The sequence below is a fragment of the Diadema setosum genome, chromosome 13, assembly GCF_964275005.1.
Source record: "Diadema setosum chromosome 13, eeDiaSeto1, whole genome shotgun sequence".
Taxonomy (NCBI): domain Eukaryota; kingdom Metazoa; phylum Echinodermata; class Echinoidea; order Diadematoida; family Diadematidae; genus Diadema; species Diadema setosum.
In genome coordinates this window covers 1,079,209-1,103,333 of record NC_092697.1, presented here as the reverse complement: position 1 = coordinate 1,103,333, position 24,125 = coordinate 1,079,209, and the positions used below count along the sequence as shown (strand labels likewise).

At 38.2% G+C, this 24,125-nt stretch overlaps 1 protein-coding gene and 1 pseudogene across 1 annotated transcript in view; both read left to right on the top strand.

The window, feature by feature from the left end:
- LOC140236811 (lipoamide acyltransferase component of branched-chain alpha-keto acid dehydrogenase complex, mitochondrial-like) overlaps positions 1 to 16,562 on the top strand; it is a 36,609-nt gene extending 20,047 nt beyond the window's left edge. Inside the window, exons 3-11 of the mRNA XM_072316744.1 lie at positions 644 to 719; positions 1,309 to 1,484; positions 6,628 to 6,791; positions 7,829 to 7,937; positions 9,580 to 9,905; positions 12,378 to 12,455; positions 13,216 to 13,407; positions 14,416 to 14,487; positions 15,956 to 16,562. Coding sequence (XP_072172845.1) covers positions 644 to 719; positions 1,309 to 1,484; positions 6,628 to 6,791; positions 7,829 to 7,937; positions 9,580 to 9,905; positions 12,378 to 12,455; positions 13,216 to 13,407; positions 14,416 to 14,487; positions 15,956 to 16,123 — 1,361 coding nt within the window. The 3' untranslated portion in view covers positions 16,124 to 16,562. The remainder of the gene's footprint in view (positions 1 to 643; positions 720 to 1,308; positions 1,485 to 6,627; positions 6,792 to 7,828; positions 7,938 to 9,579; positions 9,906 to 12,377; positions 12,456 to 13,215; positions 13,408 to 14,415; positions 14,488 to 15,955) is intronic.
- Positions 2,982 to 5,083, top strand: LOC140237014 (uncharacterized; annotated as a pseudogene).
- Positions 16,563 to 24,125: the final 7,563 nt, after the last annotated feature.

The following is a 24,125-nucleotide window of genomic DNA, read 5'->3' as shown; positions in this document are numbered from 1 at the left end:
AATAAGGTCGGTCAGAAGTCAAGTAAAAATTTTCAATTCCCCAAATATGTGTACCTGCACTCCTTAATAGACGATTATAGCAAACCCAGTTCATGGAAAGTGAGCATTCAAGATATTTCTGACAAACCTGTCCGATATTTTGCCAGTTATGTGAAACTGTCATCACACATTGTGAAGACATTGTACTCTATACCTATTGGGAGAATCATGCATTATGGCGGAGGCATCAGTCGCCATAGCGACATTTCTAGTTTATATTTGGAATGACTATGTATGATGTATGTTGCATGTATCAGGTCTTACCAAAATTGCTTTTCCTCATGTAATGATGTAACAAAGTCCTCATTGTATTCATTTGATTTTCATTCATATTGTCATTAAACAGCTGATGGTTACATGTACTTTTGAAGGCAAGAATGATGCATTTTGCATTTGCATTTGCATTTGTGTTTACATTGGGACCATGAACAAAATACAGCGATGCTCTTATACCTCACACATCTTGAGTAACCAGACTTGCATGCTGTGATGAAAACTGTGTATGAAATTCTCATCGTTTTGTTTGTTTTGGGTTTTTTTTTTCTTTTTTTTTTCCTCAAAATGTGACATGTCGCATACACATTGCATTCTTGTATCTCCTCAGATCTACATGGTGAGCTTGTACAATTCAAGTTATCTGATATTGGAGAAGGTATCGCAGAAGTTGTAGTAAAAGAATGGTGAGTTTCATCAGAAGATAATGATTGCTAGACAATATATATATATATATATATATATATATCTTTTATATTTGACTCTGTGAATAAATAGCATCAGTGAGTCTTTGCAACCAGAACAAGTCAAACTGATATATAAGAGATTTTCAAAATGTAGAGGGATAACCTGAAAGTAGTATCCTTCTCTGCCAAGCTGTTCCAATATCAACAGAATATGAGCTGAAGATGGCATTTGTTATCAAGAAAGTATATACAGTATAGCACAAACTCTGTTTTAGAACTGGAATGTGAAAGTATTCTGTGAATATTCATTTTCATGTTCTGCAATCCCTATAAGATGAAATGATTTCAAGTAATTATGGTACTAGTAACAGCATGCTAATTTTGTGACAAACTGGTACACAAGCTGTCTTTAAAACATCTGCTGTGTGGATAGAAGCCAACATCTTTTGCAAAACTCTCATAAGTTTATTGTTTGTTTATTTGTCGTTTTTTTTTTTTTTTTCTATTGAAACCTACTACCTGTAAGAAGGCATACTGTTAGCACATTTACTCAGTGCTGTAAATATCATTTTGCTCTTCTGCATGCCAGGTATGTCTCGGAAGGGGACTCTGTGGCCCAGTTTGACAGTATCTGTGAAGTACAGAGTGACAAGGCATCTGTTACAATCACCAGTCGCTACGATGGCGTAGTCAAGAAAATATATTACGAGGTGGAAGACACTGCGAAAGTTGGACTGCCATTAGTCGATATCGAGCTTGAAGGAGGTATGTGTTTCATCTGTTCTATGATAATCCCAACATCGATGCCTGAACACTGTATCCACAAGGTGGACTCTATTAATAGCTATATCCTTGATACAGTGTAGACAAGAGTTTTCAAATTTCAGGATTGTAGTGTGATTATTATTTTGGATGGTTAACTGAGAAGACAAGGAAACAAATGAAAGAATGTTCTTTACAGAACACTGACAGAAACAACATATTTTCTTATGTCCTATTAAAATTGAGCATTTGCTATCTACTGTACTTGTGATGTTGTCCAAGTCAACAGCAGGACTTGTTGATTGAATGAATGAATCGACTGCTCAGTATCAAATATTTAGGATCCATGCAGAGTTTAACATTTGTAACTGGGGTTTAATAAGGGAATTTCCTGACTAAATTGAAGTTGAAATGTGGCAGCAGTAAATCAACATATGACATAAATGGTATCCCGGGGTACCAAATAAAAATCAGCTATTTTGTTGAATTATTATTATATTTTTTTTAAAGGTTGTACCCTGGGTGCCAAAAAGAGGAAATTATTTTGGTGCTGGAGCTAGCGCGCGCTAGCCGCTGCACTGCACTGTACTAAAGCACACACTAGTGGTATCACAGCTTCCATGCACGCATAGTATAACCGCGTTGTGTATCATATGACAAGATGCGTGATGCATCATATGACAAGAGAGTGATATTCAGCGCTTTAGTTTTAGCCATGATAAGGATCATGGGCATACATACTTGGTTGTAGCATACATGTAAGTATGTATGCCCATGATTTTTATCTTGGCTACTACAAAAACACTTATCGGTGCTTATCTCAACTGATGAAGGACAATTTTTCTTTTTTGAATTTCCCTCTATTCTGACAGGTTATGTATTTCTCCTTCACTTGTTTGGCTATCATTGTTCTTCTCTGTCCTCTGCCTACCATGGCTAACCATCTATCTCTTTTTCATCAACTGAGGAAAACCAAGCTCAAGGCCCTCAGATTCTCATTTCACCAGGATAATTACAGATTCTACTCCCTCAACCGCATGATACCCGCAGGCCTCCAACTCCACTGCACTCCAGCTCTTGGAACACTCTCGCCTGAACTACGGAAACGCTGGAACCAGACTCTACGTGGAGCTTCCATCCGCTTGATTAACATTCTCTCCGAACAGTGTACCGCCTCTCTCACTTCCTCTTCAGCTGACATCGACAGACTGGAGAGTGAACTTCGCTCTTGCTGCACCGACACCCAGTGGCTCAAATACAATGATGAAATTGAATCTTGTCTCTCAAAACATGTGTCTGACCTCACTGCTCGCAGGAACAAGAAAATAGGCAACTTCACGAAGAAACGTCAACGGTCTAACAGATTCAGGCGACACACCACATCCACTGATGTATCCTCCACTTCTGTCGTTAACCTTTCTTCTTCTCCCCTTTCTCAAGCAGAAACGTCTCTTCTCTGAAAAGGTCTCAAGTTTTGCCCCACTCCACCCAAGGTCGATCAGATAGCACTCAGCCAAGACCTCTCTTCTTTCTACCGCAGGTTACGCCTCAAAGAGTTTTTTCTCGATGAACCCCCTTCTGCTCCTGAGCCCTTTCATCAAAAAAGCTCATGGATTCCCCCCAAGAATAGAGTTCCCTCCCTGGAAACGTACATCGAAGCTGTCTCATCTCAAGTCCACTCCGCAGATACCCTCGACATTGCATCACATGACAATCTCCCAAAGGAAGAGCGCCAGGCTCTCTCATCTCTCAAAAACAGGTCGGACATCATCATCAAGCCCGCAGACAAAGGATCAGCTGTTGTAGTAATGGACCGCCAGCAGTACATCGATGAAGCCATGAAACATCTCCGCAATCCTTCCCACTACACACTTCTTGACTTTGATCCCACAGATAATTTCTCCCAACAGATCCAGTCGACACTCGATGACATGAAGGAACATGAACACCTCACCAAGAAGGCTCACAAATTTCTCTCCCCCGTTAATGCCAAACCTGCCCGATTTTATCTCCTCCCCAAGATCCACAAACCTGGCAATCCTGGTCGTCCCATCCTCTCTGGAAATGGTTCCCCAACAGAGAACATTTCCCTCTTTGTTGATCACCACATTAAACCTCTTGTCTCACTCGCACCCTCCTACATTCATGACACACCAGACTTTCTCAGGAAGCTCGATGACATCAAGGACCAGATACCCGAGACAGCAATCATCGGTACTTTCGACGTCTCCTCTCTCTACACCAATATTCCCCATGATGAAGGTATTCTAGCCTCCTGTGAGGCTTTGACATGCAGCGGCCATTCCAACCCCCCCATATCTGACATCAAATCCCTCATGTCACATGTACTGACGAAAAACAACTTCACATTCATGGACAAGCACTACCTACAGGTATCTGGCACAGCAATGGGTACCCGGATGGCTCCTTCCTTCGCCTGTCTCTTCATGACCAAGCTAGAGCAGCAGATGTTAGATTCAGCGCCCTGTCGTCCATGGATTTGGTGGCGCTACATCGATGACGTTTTCTTCATCTGGACCAGGGAGGAAGAAAGCCTCCATACTTTCATTGACCACATCAATTCTTTCCACAGAACCATCAAATTCACTTCCAACTTCTCCCAAGAAGAGACCAACTTCCTCGATGTCACCGTTAGAAAGGAGTCTAACCATGTCACCACCACTCTCTACACTAAACCCACAGACACCCATCAGTACCTTCACTCAGCCAGCTGCCATCCCCGCCACTGCAAAACCAGTATCCCTTACAGTCAAGCCCTCAGACTTCGCCGTATCTGCTCTGAGGATTCTGAGTTTTCTTTCCATGCCAGGAACCTGAAGAGACATCTCGCAGCCAGGGGCTACGGTACCAGGAGAGTTCAACAAGCCATCAACAAAGTTCGTTCTCTCCCCAGATCTGAAGTTCTCAAACCGAAAACCAACAAGCAGGACACCACTGACAGAATACCACTCGTGACCACTTTCCATCCCAATCTACCCTCTCTCCACAATATCCTTCGTGATAATCACCATATCCTTCACACCTCTGATCGTCTCTCCCAGGCCGTCCCAGATACTCCCATCCTGGCGTACCGGCGCCCCCACAACCTCAAGGATCTCATCGTCCGTGCTGAAGTACCCTCCCTCACTGACAATTCTTCTCCTTTACAGCATGGCACATTCAAATGTTCAGCCAGCAGGTGCATCATTTGTAGCATACACATCCATGAGAGTGACTCTTTCACCAGCAACTCTACCGGCCTCTCTCACCACACAAAGGGAAACATCACTTGCACCACCACTAATGTCGTGTATCTCATCACTTGCAGAATTTGTAGAATCCAGTATGTTGGGGAAACCAAGACAACACTCAAAAGACGCTTCTACGGACATAGATCTACTGTCAACACAGCCAAGCTCGACACTCCAGTGGGCCACCATTTCAATCTACCCGATCATTCCATCACTGATATGACTCTACAGGGCATTGAATCTTTAGGCACTCGTCCAGACACAGTCAGAACCAGCAGAGAGAAGCTCTGGATGAGACGACTTCACACCATCCAACCCCATGGCCTCAACATCCAGGAGGGAAATGACTAACCACCTCTTATATCTCTAAAAAATATATATATATATATATATATATATATATATATATTTTTTTTTTATTATTATTATTATTATTATCACCATTATTATTCGCTTTTTCATTTTTCATTTTTCAATTTCATTTTGTTCTTTCTTTGTGCCTTTTTCCATTTGCAGACCCCTTTTTCCCCAATTGATTCCTTCCTCTAGTCCGAGTCTCTTTTATACAGCCTTTTCTACCTATACACACACACACACCCAGTTTTGTTTGTTTACACATACTTGTGCTTATCTTGCCTTGCCTGCTTTTTGTGTACTTACAATGTATACAGTTTTCTCTCCCCCAGTTTTTCATATGTGCTTTATTTTATTTCTTTTATCAATATTCTTTTCATTACTGTTATTTCATTGTCATTATTATTACTGTGTGTGTATATGTATACACTTTGATATGTTTGATTTCTTCCCCTTGTTGCCTCCTCCTGGTACACCTTTCAGGGCTCACTGTTTGCTCAGCCCCCCCCCCCCCCCCCCTCCCTTCCTCTTGCTGTTGCTTTTTTCACTCTTTCCCTTTCTTTATCCCTCTGGTGTTCCCTATCTTCTTTGATGTTGCCTCCCTATTCATCCTTTTCCTTCATTGGTTGCCTCCTTGATCCTCATGATCATCACTGACCCCGTCTGCCTTTTGTCTGTCCCCTCTCCTCTGCCTATTGTCTGTCCACCCTCCTGCTTTAATCCCCCTCCTTTTACCTGTTGGGCTCCTTGCCCATGACCTCCCTCTCCTTTGTTTCTTTGTTCTGTGTACCCAGCTTGTCCCTGTCTGTTCTTGTTGTGTAAAGTCCTTATATGTGATTGCTTTCCCTGCATGTTTGTCATTTTGCCTCTGACGAAGATTCTGCTAGGATCGAAAGCTCAGGCCCCTTTTGACTCCAATTTTTCAATCAGTTACAATAAAAAAAAAGAAATCATTAATTTGAATAAGACAGTGATAATTATTATTTCATTTGGTCCTTCTTTATCAAGCAACAACAACATGTCACTCAGATGTATCTTTATGGCTTCCACTGACAGATGCATAAATGATAAATTGCATAACTGTTCCTGTTTGAAGACTAAACCCCATGAAAGGCCAGCTAGTGCAACTTAATATGGGCTCTACAGCCATCTCAAATGGAAAAATTTAAACAAATAACTGGTATTTGAGACTAAATGTCTTGTTAATGTCAATGGTTATAGTTGAAGGTTACAGTCATAGCCTTATTTTTGCTAGTCCATGTGATACAGATGGGAACCTGATTATAACAAAGATCTAAAACCATGACAATTACCTTGTTATTATCAGGTTTCTCAATATATCAGAGTACAAAAAACAAAGAAACACAAGGAGTTAGGACTTGCAGACTAACTCGTTATAAGAGAGATGTGTTATGTCTGACCTCTTTATAACAACGGGTCACAGTTGACAATAAAGCATATTCTTATGCTGGCATTATCTTACACTCAATCAAGAAAATGTTCTTTGTGCCTTTTTTTCACTGAAATATGTGTGAGTAAAGATGCCACAGCGAGCCATGAGGACAACGTGTCAGGTGAGACAGTGGAGGAATCTTCCAGCGACTCCAGCGAAAGCGATGGGGAAGCTATGAGAGTGTCAGAAGTCACAGGCGGAGGACGAATACCCAGCACCCCAGCTGTGAAGCGCCTAGCCATGCAGCACAAGGTACTGTATACGCCATGTATTTCACTGGGTTTTTATTTTCGCGAATTTTGTGAGTTGTGTGCTTTACCCCAGTGTAGCAAAATGTGATAATATATACTCTGATCCCACCATGAATGCATTGGGCAGGCATACAGTCTTCTGCTTATTGCTGTGTACCACAATCTGGAATTTAACCACTCGTGAAATTGTTGGGGATTTGCACTTTGGGAGAAATTGAACTCCACTGAATATATGGTGTGTGCATTATGTCGCAGGCAGGGAGATTCTGCCTGTAATGAGAAAAGAGAGGAAAAGTCATTGTCAGCAAATCGATAGAGATAGTAAGCAATCCCTTTAATTAATTCCCCCTCCCCCCCCCCCAAAAAAAGAGAAAATAAAAAACAAACAAACAACAACCAACAAATAACCAAAAATCTGAAAAAAAACAACAATAAATAAACAACAATCTGCAGAACAAACAGACAAACAAAATCTGAGTCAGGGAGGAGGGAAACATCAACTTGTCTTCAACCATATTAATCCATTGAGGACGGGCTAATTTTGCTACAACACACATTTCCCATCCATAGACCCCTGCCCTAGTGTACTCGGGACTCGTCCTCAACGAGTTAAGGATTATGCAGAATGTTATGTTGCATCTAAAAATGTGCCTTCCATGTCAAAAATGCATTTTGTATACTTTGTACAATGCTGTCTCCTTTCCCTGTTCTTAGCCAAGTATTCATAAATTCATGAGGAATCTCATCAACAGAAAATTTGGTGTTTAGATAACGATACAGTAGCAGGATATTGCGAATGCAAGAGTTCGTGATGCATGACCGTAGTTATCTAGCTGCTCTTTAGGTTTTCACAAATTACACAGCTCATACATGGTATCATTAATTTCTGTTTCCGGAGAATATTTGAATCAGAAGGATCTCTCTCTTGTTTCTACGTCTCAAGTGTATCACTTTCCATATGTTAGATTTTTCAGTGTTTAGCATTGTTTTCATCGTAATGTCAGTGTATGTTTTATGCTCTTGTTTTGCTACGGACAGATAAATCTGGCTGATGTGCAGGGAACAGGCAAAGATGGCCGCATTCTGAAGGGGGATGTGCTGCAGCATATAGAGCAACTCAAATCTGGACTCCCACAGTGGAAGCGAAGTGAGTATTAAGTAACTTTGTTGATCATTACTGTAACCCTGCATCACAAAACTAACAAATGGTCGCCAGGCAATGCTTTTTTTTTTTAAATTTCAGAGCAGATTTTGAAAGAGGAGACTTACAGCTTTAAAATGATGTACAGTCAACCTCGCCTAAGTCAAATCTATTTGGACTGAAGAAATAGCTTCAACTTATAGAAAATTCAACTTATGAGGGATTAAAATCAATAGAATATATAAAAGAAAAGAGGACTTGAAAAGAACTTTGACTTAAGTGATTATTCGACTTATGCAAGGTCGACTTAAGCAAGGTCGACTGTGTAACTCAATTCAAATGGACTCTTCTAACCTTTCTAATATTGGAATGAAAGCACACGTTGCAAAAGTGTGAACTGAAAAAAGAGTTTTTGAAGTATCCGTTCTATTCAAGCGCTTCATCTTACCTAGCTGGGCTTTGTGCAGTGAATGGGACTAAAAACAGGATGTAAAATGCCATAGCAACAACAATGAAGGGATTATCAGATTAAGCTGAAATTGATCATGCTCTATCAACACATTCTATCCATGACAAATACTAGCTTTTAAAGCAGTGGTAGCATCATTGTTTCAAAAGTTATTAGAGTTGAAAGTAATGAGTGTTTAAAGGGTTTTCAAGAAATGAAGAGGAGACTATGACACACCTAATCAAATTATTCAGTTAAAAAGAAAAAGTTCTAGAAAAGCTGCTAAAAATACAATTTCCTATTTTTTTAATGATACCAAACTTTGGAATAATGTAAAAGAAGAATTGCTCTTTCAAAAAATATGACAAACTGTTATATAAAAGATTGACTAGGTTGACCCATTTCACCTATTTTGAGTCCTCACACAAAATCAATGTGTGCGACCTTTTTGCTAGTTTTGTGATGCACGGTCACAATTGCTTGGGTGTGATATTCACTGACTATCCTTTAAAGGGAATGTTATTTGATATTGGTTAGCACAATCACATCTGAATGAATATTTCTTCCACTACACCAGTAGAACAAGTTGTACAAATATACTGAAATTACAATCCTATAGTTACTCTGTATGGATAGAAGGTAAATATATATTCCATTACAATACTGTTGTACATTTTAACTAATCAAATGTGTTCCAAAGAACAGTATCTTTTCAGTAATTTCTTCCTTCCATAATGCAGTGTAAGCATAAATGAAAGGGGTTCAAAAAAATTGCATTTCCAAGAAACCAAAGGGATGACAGTACCTCTTTAAAATGAAAAAAAAGAAGTTTAATTTATCTGGAATTTTAATGGGTATGTTTTTGTTCAAGATTCAGTATTTACTGTGTTGGTATTTCTTTACCTGTTTTAGTCTTCAGATCCCCAATCTTAGGCAGTAGGCTGTTGATTTTTAGTTCTTCTAGAAACCTATGATCGTTTTGTCCAAATATTAGTCCTACATCCTTTGGTAATTATCGAAAATTTCTACAATGAATCTTATGTATGATCCCATAAGAGTGGTTGAGAGGTCGGACTGTATGTGACTGCATCATCATTTACGAGCCAACAATGGAAATGAAGAGGTATCTATTCAGATATAGGACTGAATGATGTACTCTCCTTGAATGAAATCTCCTGCCTTTCCATACCTATCCTTCAGCTCCAGAAGAATTGGAACCACCACCTCCTCAGCCTCCCAGGGTCCCATCTCCCGTGCCCACAGCTCCCATCCCTCCAAAGGCCACCCAGCCACCCACAATACCTGCCAGGGTGCCCACCAGACCCGTTGCGGGCCAGGACCGGACAGAACCCATCAAGGGCCTTCGTCGGGCCATGGTGAAGGCAATGATTCAGGCTAACGCCATCCCACACTTTGGCTACAAGGACGAAGTGGACGTGACTGAGCTGGTGGCCCTCAAGGACCACTTCAAGTCAGCTGCAGCAGCAAGGGGAATCCAGTTCACCTTAACGCCAGTTTTTATCAAGGTCTGTGCCCTCCCTTTTAGTCGGCTCGTACACCTTAAAGGTCCTGTTTACCATTTGGAGCAGTGATTTAACAAATGTTTAAGATATCACTTTTGATGCATATGTGTAGGTCAGTTGTATCACAAAACATCCTACCATATGAAATTTTTCAGTAAAGCGTAAAATATGAATAGGTATCACTGTTTTTCTCATTAACCCTAATCAGGCTTGGGGGGGGGGGCAGAATCCCCCCCTCGACGTTTCGCGCAATATCTTCGCAACGCGATAAGCTCCCGCCGCGATGTTTCATGACTTTTTTCTTTCAAGTATCGCGCAACTTTTGAGACCCAAATTGTTGCGCCCGCGCGTACCGTTTTGACGTGACACCCGTTCGAAAAAAATTTGTCAACCCCAAAATTGCTCCAAAACGTGATTTTGTGTACAAATCCAATGCAAATTGTGTTTTTTCAATTAATTCACATAAAAATTCATATCTTCACTTAGAATGGCCAAAATTAATTTATTTTAGCATAATAATGCTTCGAAAAATGTCTGTGACAAATTTTGGCCAAAAAACAAACAAAAACAAAAGGTCAAAAAACAAAGAAATACATAAGAAATTAAAAGAACAATAAAATACATAAGAAATTAATTTTGATACAGATTTTTTTTTATCCTATGTCTCAGAAGAATGATACAAGAAACATTTTAAAAAAGAAATTAGCTTAATTGGAGCATTAATAAGTGATTTAGAGCCCAAAACTGATTTTATGCATAAATTACAGTAATTAATTAATATAAAATATAAGAAAAATTTTTCGGAGAAAGCAACCATACATTTTGATAGAATACGTCGCGGGCGTCGCGTGTGCCGATTTTCGGCGTAATCACGCGTTCCATAGGCGAGATCTGAAGGGGGGGGGGGGGGCGGAATCCGCCCCCCCCCGATATAGCATAGCCAAAAAAGCCCAGCCTGATTAGGGTTAAACCATGACTGCAGACAGTTTAGTCTGGAAACATTTTTATTATAACTATTGTTCACATTTTGTATATTTAACAATACTTAAAGGGAAGATAAACCCCAAGAGCAATGTGGATTGAGTGAAAGCAGCAACAATAGTAGAACACATCAGTGAAAGTTTGAAGAAAATCGGACAGTCGATGCAAAAGTTATGAATTTTCAAAGTTTTGGTGTTGGAACCGCTGGATGAGGAGACTACTAGAGGTTATGACGTATGAGTGGACAACAATACCAAGAAAATATAAAGAAAATTCTGCAAAAATCAATTTTTCATGAAAATTACAAATTCCATCAACTTGATATTGACATATGTTAAGGGTAGCAATTATTCCCTCTGCTTTCTGAAAGCGGTTGGTCCATTGCTCTTTCATAATTCTAGAAAAGTGAATTTTTGTTGAATTTGCTTTATATTTTCTTTGTATTGTTGTCCACTCATACGTCATATCCTCTAGTAGTCTCCTCATCCAGCCGTTCCAACATCAAAACTTTAAAAATTCATAACTTTTGCATCGATTGTCCGATTTTCCTCAAACTTTCACTGATGTGTTCTGCTAATGTTGCTGCTTTCACTCAATCCACATTGCTCTTTGGGTTTACCTTCCCTTTAACATCAGTTATACTCCTACAAATTTTTACATTGGTTGTTTCTATCCTTAACTCACATTTTATAACTGTTTTGAAGCACTAATGCTTGGTTTTTGTTTCATCTGCAAATGGTAAATTACGCCTTTAAAGTAGTTAAATTGCTTTGCATTCCCATTATAACAAAGTCCTCAGAACCGACCATTTTCTTCTCTTGTATCAAAATTTCATTATAGGGGCGCAGTAATGTATATAAAGATATGTAGAGTGTTTGGGACCTAAATTTTTACTTGGCTGAAATGAGAATTTTGTTATAAATGTGTTCGTCATAATGGGAGTGCACTGTTGTATATTGCATCCTGGTTACTGGAAGTGGCTCATATTCTCAAGACAAAAAGATTGTTTTAAATACTGCATACGGCGAATGTTTCACGAGGTTTTTATTTTTGCGAATTTCGCGCGTCAGGTGCTATTTGCGAAATTAAAGGCACACGAAAATATTGACTCTAATCACGCTATGAATGTGACGTATGGGTATACATTTCTCCCATCGGTACAGGACTCCACGATCGCAAATTTAATCACTAGCAAAATTTAGACTTGCTAAATATATGGCATATACAGTAGTGCATTGCATCCCTGGTTAGTATAGTTTGGTCATACTGCTCAAAACAGACAGATGATTGTAGAATAGTATACTGCACCTCTGGTTTAAAATAGTTGGTTTAAAGTTAAAAAGGATGGTTTGCAGACCTTAAAACAATTAGATTGTCATAAACTTGTATACTGCATCTCTTACCTGTTTAGTTGACTGATTCACCTTGAGACATTAATGTTGTTTGCATTTCCTATTGTTATTGTTTATTCTATTTTATTTCTGTGTACTCCAGGCAGCTTCCATGGCTTTAACTTTCTTCCCAGAACTGAACTGCAGTGTGGATGAGGCCTGTGAAAATATGACATACAAGGTACAAGACACAATCTTGTAGTGTATGGATCTCTGAAATTCTGTTCACATTTGTGTTTTAGGTATGGATATATATCAATTTGTGAGAGGACACAAGTGAACAAGAAGAATACATTCAGTCGAAAAATTGCAGTTTTCCAATATTTTAAGAGTGAAAAAAAGTGTACCTCAGATGAAAGCTATGAGTTTTATCAAATGTAATGAACATAATGAAACTAGAGTTACAAGTGCAAGTACACTGTATGAGTAATGTAGTTACAAGAAAATTAGTTGCAATAGCATGACTGCGATTGGAACACCCTGTATGATCCTTAGAGGGAATGAAAACATGTTTTCAAGTATTTTTTTCCTTTTTTTTCTTCTTTGAAAGGATCTTCTGTTGCAAGTTAAGTAACAGGAAATTACTCTTGATGCAATCATGGCAGCATTCCTTCTCATATTCTGTTACCATGTATCACATGGAATTACAAATAAAATGAGGATTTACATCATTTGTAACTTCACTAAATTTAATATACTATCTACTCATGTAGCTCACGAGAGCCACAGGCAGCAGTGTGTTAGATTAGGATACTGGACTCATGCAGATATACTGAGGCAATAATCTTTGAGGTTACTTGGCGGGCTTTATTCAACAGGTAACCATCTTGTCGGACTCTCAAATCTTGTTTCAGAATCCAAATCTGCCATGAATCAACTCAATAAGTAAGAGTGGTTTATTTTCATATGTCCGCTGTTCTTTTCCCCCTTGCATATTCCAGGCAGCACACAATATAGGCTTCGCAATGGATTCCCCACAGGGCCTGATTGTGCCCAACGTGAAGAATGTACAGGCCCTCAGTCTGTTTGAGGTGGCCCAGGAGATGACTAGACTGATGGCCCTTGGGGTGGAGGGCAAGCTGGGACCAGATGACCTTTCAGGGGGGACATTCACCCTCTCCAACATAGGCGTGGTCAGTTATTATACAAATGAAGCACAGGTCTGAGTGCGTCAGTCGGAATTGTGTGCATAAGGTAACTATGGAATGCTTAACCCATGAGGTGAAGCTGAGTGGGTTTAGGCTAAATTCCATAGTTACCACATGTACATTATTCCGACTGACACACGAAAAGACATGTGCATTATCTGTGTTATAGAATGGGAAATTTTCTTTCCAAAAATCCATTTTTCTATCATATTACCTGATGGCAAATTTAATGAATGCATTTCCTTTTGGCTTGCCGTAGACGAGAGCCCAAAAATCATGCATCAAGTACTTCAAAACCATGCATCAAGTAATTAATAGATGCATGATTTGTAGCCAATAGGCGTCTCGTACTGAGTGTGCAAACCCTTGCTTAGTGCGCAATAACATGTTTACCACTGTGACTCAGTGTGCAGCCAGTATAAAATCATCACATACCTCTTGACCAATGAAATCGCAGGATTCTTGCTACCCATTCTATAATATTGAGTGTCTCATGTGTGTTGATCATGTGCGTGTGTGTGTGTGTGTGTGTGTGTGTGTGTGTGTGTGTTTAGCAGTTCTCCAACATTGATGTGGTCGGCCAGTGAATGACTTGTGTATGTGTGTGTGGATGTGTTTGGTTGGCCCTTACCAGCATTTGTCCACTCTGTTTGACCAATCAAATCCAGGAGTGGAAGCACTGGATACTTGTTCACTCAACCTGCAAAATCTCTTGACAGGTAAATTGCTTCAAATGGAGTCCCTTTGCTTCGAACATGTTCAGTTGATTGCAAACGCAATCTAACAAGCAGGTCACCAAAACATGTAATTCCGCCAAGCCCATGTTCAAATTGTTCACGATGTTTGATGTAGCAAACAATTGCAATATATTACAAAGCAGGGCCTATATCTTTCTGGTTTTAATCTGTCATATACATGAAATATGTCTACCTTATGAAACATTGCATTTTGCTCTACAATGACAACAGTGTGTTCTATTTTTCTCTCTTACAGATTGGAGGTACCTATGCAGATCCTGTTATCTTTCCTCCCCAAGTAGCAATAGGAGCTATCGGCAGAGTTCAGGTAAATCTACCCGTAGAAGCGAATACAATATAGAAAAAAACATGAAACAAAAACTACACAAGAAAAAAGTACATATCATTTGGGATTGACGTCATGAAAGTTTGAGAGGTCGTTGTGAAGTATACGATAGACATGCATTACGTGAACAGTGCTAGAGACACATGCAGAAATGTAAATAGTGACATCTCCAAATGCAGTTTTCTAGTTTATACTTCAATCGATAGGTATTTGTGTTTTTGTTTTTACTTTTTTTTTGCAACTAGGCTCACAGATCTTAAAGTCTTTTATTCTTGTTTATCTCGTTTTCATTATGCTCTTTTTGTCCCCGCCGAACGAGTTCGAGCAGGGGACTATGAAACGGGCTCCGTACGTGTGTGTGTCCGTGTGTCCGTCCGTGGGTCCGTGCGTCCGTGTGTCCGTCCGTGCGTCCGTGCGTCCGTCCGTGCGTCCGTGTGTGATCAAAATGTTCAAAATGCTACTCCTTCGCCATTTCTAACCCGATTTTGATTCTGTTTGCTTTATATGATAGCACTACATGGGAGCTTTGAAACTTCTATAAAGAATTTCAGTTGTGACCTTTGACCTTGACCTTTGACCTATATTGTACATTTTGCTTCAAAATGCTACTCCTTCGCCATTTCTAACCCGATTTTGATTCCGTTTGCTTTATATGATGGCACTAGGTGAGGGCTTCAAAACTTCTACACAGAATTTTGACCTTTGACTTCTTTGACCTTTGACCTTGATTTTTTGCCTATATTGTACATTGGCTACAAAATGCTACTCCTTCGCCATTTCTAACCCGATTTCGATTCCGTTTGCTTTATATGATGGCACTAGGTGAGGGCTTCAAAACTTCTACACAGAATTTTGACCTTTGACTTCTTTGACCTTGATTTTTGACCTAATTGTACATTTTGCTACAAAATGCTACTCCTTCGCCATTTGTAACCCGATTTCAATTCCGTTTGCTTTAAGTGATGGCACTTGGTGAGGGCTTCAAAACTTCTACACAGAATTTTGACCATTGACTTCTTTGACCTCTGACCTTGATTTTTGACCTGTATTGTACATTTTGCTATTAAATGCTACTCCTTCGCCATTTCTAACCCGATTTCGATTCCGTTTGCTTTATGTGATGGCACTAGGTGAGGGCTTCAAAACTTCTACACAGAATTTTGTCCTTTGACTTCTTTGACCTTTGACCTTGATTTTTTACCTATATTGTACATTGGCTACAAAATGCTACTCCTTCGCCATTTCTAACCCGATTTCGATTCCGTTTGCTTTATGTGATGGCACTAGGTGAGGGCTTCAAAACTTCTACATAGAATTTTGACCTTTGACTTCTTTGACCTTTGACCTTGATCTTTTTACCTATATTGTACATTTTGCTACTAAATGCTACTTCCGGCGGGGACATATATTACGCACCGCGTAATTTCTACTTTTCCTTGTTTTCTGGCAGACACTACCAAGGTTTGATGCGGATGGGGACCTGATCAAGGCCCATATCATGGCGGTCAGCTGGTCAGCTGACCACAGGGTCATCGATGGGGCCACCATGGCTCGCTTCTCCAACCTCTGGAAATCCTACCTTGAACAGCCTGCCACCATGCTCATGGACATGAAATAATAGTGTGGCCGAAAAAGGAGGGGAAAGTTAAATAGTGCTGCAAGACTTGACAACTACCTGCTATCATTCATCCAGTCATCGTATTCTGTCATCCTCACTCGGTGATGGGAGTTCCCCTGTTCTATCTTTGGACATAGGAGGGCAGTCTTCACCGTCACTAGGCAGATGTGTGCCTGTGATACAAGGTGGCATGTTCAGGATCTGTAGGGTTCTTTTCCTTGAGGATATTCCCTGTGCAGAATGGTAGCCCTCTTGTTATGTACCCCCACCAGCCTTGTTGTTTCAATTGGAAATAACATTCATCATCAACTACAAGGGCAGGAACTGAATCAAAGCTCAAACTGTTTTCAGGTCAAGGAATGATGAAGGAAGTATGATTTCATTTCATTCACTACTTGCAACATTTACTATCCTGTCAGTTTTTTTTTTTTTTTTTTTTTTTTTTTTTTAATGGCTATAGATTGATTGATGTATCGTATCCACCTAGTGGATTGTATTTCCAGCTGCAGTGAAGCTGTAATCAAAGAATTCTTTGCAGACAAGGGCTGCTACATTTCATGATGAATGTTTAAACAGTTTTCATCTCTTGTGGTGTTTGGATGATGAAAATTTGTAGGATGAATTTGGGCTCCAACTGGTCATTTTAGCTGCTGATGTAGTATAATGTTTGTCCATGTAGGGAGAGAATCTGGGAAAGTAGTCTTCATTCTGATTTAGTGATGCAAACGTAATGGTGCGTCACTTTTTAAGGGACCTTTCATGTGTTTTTTGTTCTGTTTGTGTTTTGTTAAAGGGATATCAGAAAATAATCTTGGCTGTGGTCTATAAGTGCTTTATATAGATGGAATTTTTGTGTGTTTGTTTTGCTTTGCTTTTCTAAGTGATGTGATGGAAGTTGAATGCTTATCAAAGAATGTCCACTGAATTATTAGTAAAGAATTGACTAAATTGCTTAAAAATCTAACGGTTTGTTTACAAAGACATTGGCATTGCACTGAAAGATATAGAAACAAAGGCATCGTCCTATACAACAATCATGAACTATGTGTTATTCTTAGAGGAACACGTATGCAACATACATAATGCAACATAGGTGGACCTAAGTCTTAGAAGATTATGGATTGTATGGATAATCAATAGTCTATTGTAGATTTAATTACCAGAAATGGAGGCTGCAGGCAATGCAAAGTAATTTGCTCTCTTTATGTGGATGACTGAGAATAATTTTTCTTTCGTGTCCTTATATGATTATAGTACATTTTTTATAATGTGACACCAAAATGGTGTGCAATAAATGCTCTGACATGTAGTGTGCCTGCCATGCAGTTTCTGACAGATGTTGTGGAACAGCAATAAGAAATCAAATAATTTTACATTATTCAAAAGGCGATTCGATATACTTACAATGTAACAAGACATGATTGCAATTTTTACTTTGTTTTGATGGTTTATTTTTTACAAAGTTATGTGGTAAATCAACATAATTATTATGAGTCCAAAATTGATTGAGATACGTTTTTTTATACTGAAGCCCTATAACTGGACCAGATTCATTCATCTCTGTTTTGATACTTAGTATCACTGACTTATAGCAGAATATCTCTAAACCAGCAAAGTCACAGTGCAATTTAAAGACGGAACACCAAATTTCTGTTTCTGTCTCTGAAAGGTGAATAAAATCATTTGACTGTGTGATTGTCATGCCTCAGTCTTGTTCCAAATTATGCCATACAGAAGTACATGTCTGTGAAGTTACGTCTAGAGCAAAAACAATGGTACTATGAACCATGTTTACTGTGCATAGAATACGCTTTATAGAGCCATTCGTGCTCTGAAGGACTTGTGAAACCCATTTTTTATTTCATTTCTTTTTTTACAGCCAATAGTTATTAAAAAGTTGTCAAATCCTTCTGTGTGCAAATTAAGTACTATTGTCCACTTTACTAATACTCCTTGGTTCATACTATTTTTCTCTTCTTTTTTTTTTTTTTTGGGGGGGGGGGGGACAAATATTTAACTTTGTGCAATTACCATATGAAAATTCAATAGAATCTCTGCATATAAAATCTTCAGATGAATCTGTGTTGTGCATGTACAGCAAATCAGAAAATATGACAAAGTTGGCAAGTTCTGTAAGATTTTGCTGTTTCATGCTGTGTATTCTCCTCCATGGTATGATCCAACTTGGTTACATTTTCAAGGACCATCAAAGCATTATATTTATTTTTCCTTTATGCATCTTGCCTGTAATTTCAGACTGGTGCATAATCAATATGCTAAAGTTTGCTTTGCTGTTTTGTGTTTTGGGGTGTTTTTTTGTTCAGAATCTCACAAGTAGTTTGAACCAGTTAGCTGCTGGCTTCACTCATGTCATAAGTAAATGTCTTGTGTGTAATCATGACCTGGAACATCTGGAGGTAGTAGCACTCAATGTGAAAGTCTTACTGATTGTCATTATATTTTTATCAATATTTTTTTTTTTCAGAATTTGTATAGCAGCTTCAACATTGCAGCTGAAACCACCAAATGGAAATGTACGCCCTATTTCTCAAAGGAAATACAATCTTAATAATGATAATAATAATAATGATAAACCGTATTTGTATAGCGCATATCACAAAAATAGATTAATGTCTCTATGCACATTGAAGGAAGGAACTAATAGAAATTAGGAAAATAGACATGAGAAAATAGACACACTCCCAAGGTGGTTTTAAATAGAGACTTGTCAATAAGAATCGAGTGTGACCACATGTGAACGTGTATGGCAGTAAACTTGAGACATTACACTTTTCATATGAATGGAAACTACTCTCCAGTATTGATATATATGTGTATATGGTGATGCTCCTCTATTGCTGTTTGAACTGTTGTCCAAAAAAACTTCTGTCTTGTTTATCCAGTGAAAGTCATACAAGTTAAAAAGTACACATGGTACATACTACAGAACACTTCCATTACAACGGACATGGTTGAAATAAAATTTCATTTCAACAAAGTAAAAATCCAGGTCCCATAATTATTAACATTCAAACTTGAAGTATTCTCTTTGGCGATAATGAAGTTTCGGTATGATAAAAGAAAACTGCCTGTCCCATAAACTTTGTTATATAAAGGGAGTCATCTTAACTTATTTTTGAGATGTACAATTGGACTTGATAGCTTGTTGTGGTAAAATTCTGTGTTTCAAAGTGGTGTGCTATGTGTCTGCAATAATAGTTGATTTTTTTTTTTTTAAATATTACATGTAGTTGATATTTTTAGAGCGCCTTTTCCACTGGATACAAAGCGCTTTGAGATGTCATCCCTGGTCTCCATAGGAGATAAAATGTATACAAATTACCAGGCAGTGACAGTACGAGTCCAGTGCATGTATCGGGATATCAATGGGATATTGTTTAAAGTGGGTGAACACTCACACAGAATTATTGGCATTGAGTGACAAAATGGTAAAAATATGTGAATAATGATTTAAATCTTATCGGTATCTCTTAACACCAGTTAGAGCAAGTAGAACTGTTGCATTTTTTCTTCCTGTGGCTATTTTTGGCAAGTTAATAGTACAATTGTATTCATGTTTGAAAAATTGTTGCTTTGATGCATCGCACATTTGTTGTCAGTTTCTTGTATAGACTGTGCCACCAGAGGTAACTACACAATATGAGCTGCTCAATGGGTTCATTTCGTGTCTTGCAACTGCGCTTTTGATGTGCATGTATTTCAAATGGCTACTCCATGACGAAGAAATGACAGTCGTGCTTAAAATCATGCGAACCTCACGCTTTATATGTATATTGGTGTCAGTATCTCTTCCGATCCCCTCTTGAGTTTCGCCAGAAAGTGAGAATACCGACACTTGGTTTGAAAAGAGTCTGATTACAAAAATGATATATTTTTTAGTTTTGTCTTTAGTATCCTCTGAATAAAGTATGGAATATGGTGGATATGAAGATGTACTCCTACTTGTGCATATGTGTGTGTGTGTGTGCACGCAAGCTTTCATTCAGCCCAAAGGTGTTCAAGAACATTGCAGTACATTGTAATGTATAAAATGTTTCTGTATATATGTGACTGCCCAGCTCAAAACCCACAAAATGTCGCAGATTAGGATTCTCTGTAATGGACCAAAATACAGATGTTTGTCATTTGGGTTGACCGATTAAAATTTTGGAAGTTTGTTTTACCTGGGAGAGTAATCTTTTTTCTATTAACTGTCAAAATTTGGTGGCTTAAAATAAAACCAAAATCAACATACAGTGTAGACTTGTATTAGAAGTTTTTCTGGACCATATTTTTTGGGGGGACGGGCTGTGCTTCACTTCAATTGATACATGTACATGCACAGCACACTTGAATAATGGTGATCTTTAAATCCTCTTTCCTCCATTTTCTGTGAAACTGCACCTCCTACCTCTTCTTTTCTTTCTATTACTTTTTGAATCGGTTAAAATTGTTCACTTTGAACAAGTTATAATTTTAAAGCTTAGAGCTTACTCTCTTTAAACTATAAAGTAGAAGAAAGGAAATTCATTTAGACCTACTTTTTGTGGGTTTTGAGCTGGGCGTCACACGTTTGTATTCAATGCGGTATATTCGGATGAGGTAAGACACTTTGCTAAGCTAGCTGACCATGGTTTGTGATTCTATTCAACGTTGTGAGAGCTTTCATTTCAACCATTGTGGAATTACTTCATAGATTGCTTCTCTCAAAAGTATGCTTACAAAAATACATATACATTAATGCAGTGAAATTCACTTCAGAAACACTGGACCATTGAATTTTACATACATAAACCTTCAAAAAACGCTGACTTACAAGTGTTCACATGAGTTACAGGTACATATATTGAGTTCCAAATACATGTACAAATGAAGAGTTTGTTCGCAAAAAATTGTCAAATGGAGATATTTGCGGTTAAAGGTCAAGAAAAATAAAGAGAATGATAAGAAAATGTTTGCTTCTTTTGACCATAACTTCAAAAATGTACCTTTATATGTAGTGACCAATATATCATTAAAAAGGTATTATTTTGTACTTTGACAGAGACCGTACTTCAAAATCTTCAAAAATGGACTTATCGGTTTTTGCAAACAAACTCTTCAAATGTAGTTGCCCATGAACATGTGTTCAAAAGTATCATTGGAAATTGATAGGCCCAATAGCAGATGTCAAGAACTCTTCGAGTTTAATAATCCTTGGTCTTTCTGTCCTGTACTTTTGGAAATTTAATGTGAAAGGCAAATCACAATAATGAAAAATAACCTGGTAATGTGTTAGTTGACCTATACGTATGATCAGCTATATGGCAACTCTCTCCAAAAATCACACTTATAAAATGAATTTGAAATGAATCATTTCACCCATTAACTCTCTCCTGGTACTGTAAAAGTGGAAATTTTTGTGCCAGTAATTCATACCACTTGGTGAGGTAGATGAATTTTGCCTGATTTTTTATTCCACAGAATCACGACATAAAATAGTGTGCTTTTTTTGTGCAAGTTACATATTGCACGAAATGCATGAAAATTTTCACACTGTAAAAATTCCCACTTTTAGAACAAACTTGTTTTATGCTATTATTACTGTTGCTGGCAGTCATAGAGAAAAGTAATGAAATGGAATTGAGGAATTTGCTAAATAGATTTACTTACAGGCAACATCTTGCTGAAGTTGGCACTTAAAAAAAAAAAACATCAGGACTCCTTCATTGTGTTAACCTATGCTATTTGTTGACTTACTGTACATGGCATGTTGACTGAAGTAAAGTTTACTGTATTTCTTTTATTTTCCTCTTCCCCTCTCTTATACTCTCTCTATCTCATATTGATTTATCAGGCAATCATATTTCATCTCCACTCCTCCATCTTTCATTCCCTTTCCATCTCATTGTCACTGGAAAATTATGAGGAATGTGACATGCATGCTCCCAGTATGTACATTTATTCAGTCTTTTCTTTTCCCACTTGTCCTGGCAAAAGCAGGAGCTCTTGCAATTCACAATGTAGACATACAAGTAATTAACAATTTTGGTCATGAGAAAAAGGGAACAGGCACTCTCTTGCATAAGAATATCAAAGTTATATTCTCAGATTGTGAACTTTCATTGCAACAACAGATTGACAAGCACTTGATATAGAGGAGTGACCTGGGGGCATTTCATCAAGCATTGTGTCTGATACTTTCTTTTCTGACAAACTGTTGTGAGACACGGAAATCCTTGTACAGTGAAACCCCGTTATAACGAGGTCCTTGGGACCGGCGATATTACCTTGTTATAACCGGTACCTCGTTATAACCGTACGCATCAAAAATGAAGAAAAACATAAGCACGACATCATATACCCATCAATGAAACTTAAGAACATCCTTTGCGTTATTATTACACTATTATGGATCATTATTATTGAGAGAATAAAGGGAAATTAATTGTGAATTAGAAGAAAACGTAGGGGTTGAAATGAGTTATTTCTTTATTGTAATTCTTGTTTGTTAAGTTTTTCTATTAGCACCAGCGCAAATAGAGTAACATACAGGCGTTGTTTACCGTATAACTTGCGAGGTATTTTTACGCTGTTGGTGCACAGAGGGAATGCGATGATTTCATGAATCATTTCGGCTGTAATCTTGTAGAATGTGTGATCGCTGCGCCCGAAGGGATTAAAAATGCGTTCTATATTTTCTCCTGAAAATGTCTTCGCGTTTTGTTCATCCGTTCTTGAAAAATATGCGACAAGATTGAATGTGGAAGGTTGGGATCCTTTTTACGCAAATCTGTACCTGGCAGACCATTCTGAAAGCAATAAAAATCTTCATTGTGAAATGCAGTGTTAAAATTGTGATAATGAACAAACCTAGATTTATTCAAACTACATATTGTAATAAATGTATTTGATTCTTTTTCTGATTTAGGTTAACATGCGTCATTCAGCTATTTTTACGCTACTGTCACCTGGCGAGATCGCAATGATTTCAGAGTAACATGCGTTGTTTACAGTGAACTTGCGAGGTATTTTACGCTGTTGGTGCCCGCGGGAATTCGATAATTTCATGAATCATTTCGGCTGTAATTTTATAAAATGTATTATCGTTGCGCCCGAAGGGATTAAAATGCGTTCTTTATTTTCTTCCGAAAATCTCTTCGCATTTTGTAAATCCGTTCTTTTTCCGAACACCGATTACGCAGGTTAACAAGCGTTATTCATCTATCATTACGCTATTGTCACCCGGCGAGATCGCGATGATTTCATTAATTATTTCGGCTTTAATCATACACACTCATACTCTTCAGTATTTAAATTATCATTTGTTAAATGATAATGAACAAATCCAGATTAATAGATACGTTTGTTTCTTTTTCTGAACACCGATTAAAGGGGAAGGCTAGTAACTGATCAGTGGGAATCAGTGGAAATGCTGGGAGATGATTGTTTCAATCCTTATGGGATTCATTCAAGAGTTCATTGTATATCTATTGTTGTGTGAAAATGATTTGCTTCAGAATGGTCTCATATTCAAGTAATGTGCAGTTTAATGCTTCCAGGTTAGCGTCCCTGGTCAGTGACGGAGCATTAATCTGCACATTACTTGAATATGAGACCGTTCTGAAGCAAATCATTTTCACACAACAATAGATATACAATGAACTCTTGAATGAATCCCATAAGGATTGGAACAATCATCTCCCAGCATTTCCACTGATTCCCACTGATCAGTTACTAGCCTTCCCCTTTAAGTATAGGTTAACATGCGTTATTCAAGTATTTTTACGCTACTGTCACCTGGCGAGATCACGATGATTTCATGAATTATTTTGGCTTTAATCACACACACTCATATTTATTTTATCATTTGTTTAATTATGATAAACAAATCCAGATCTACTCAAAGTAATAAATGCGTTTGTTTCTTTTTCTGAACACCGATTAATTACGTTAACATCATGCGTTATTCAACTATTTTTTGCTACTGTCAGCCGGCGGGATCGCGATGACTTCATTAATT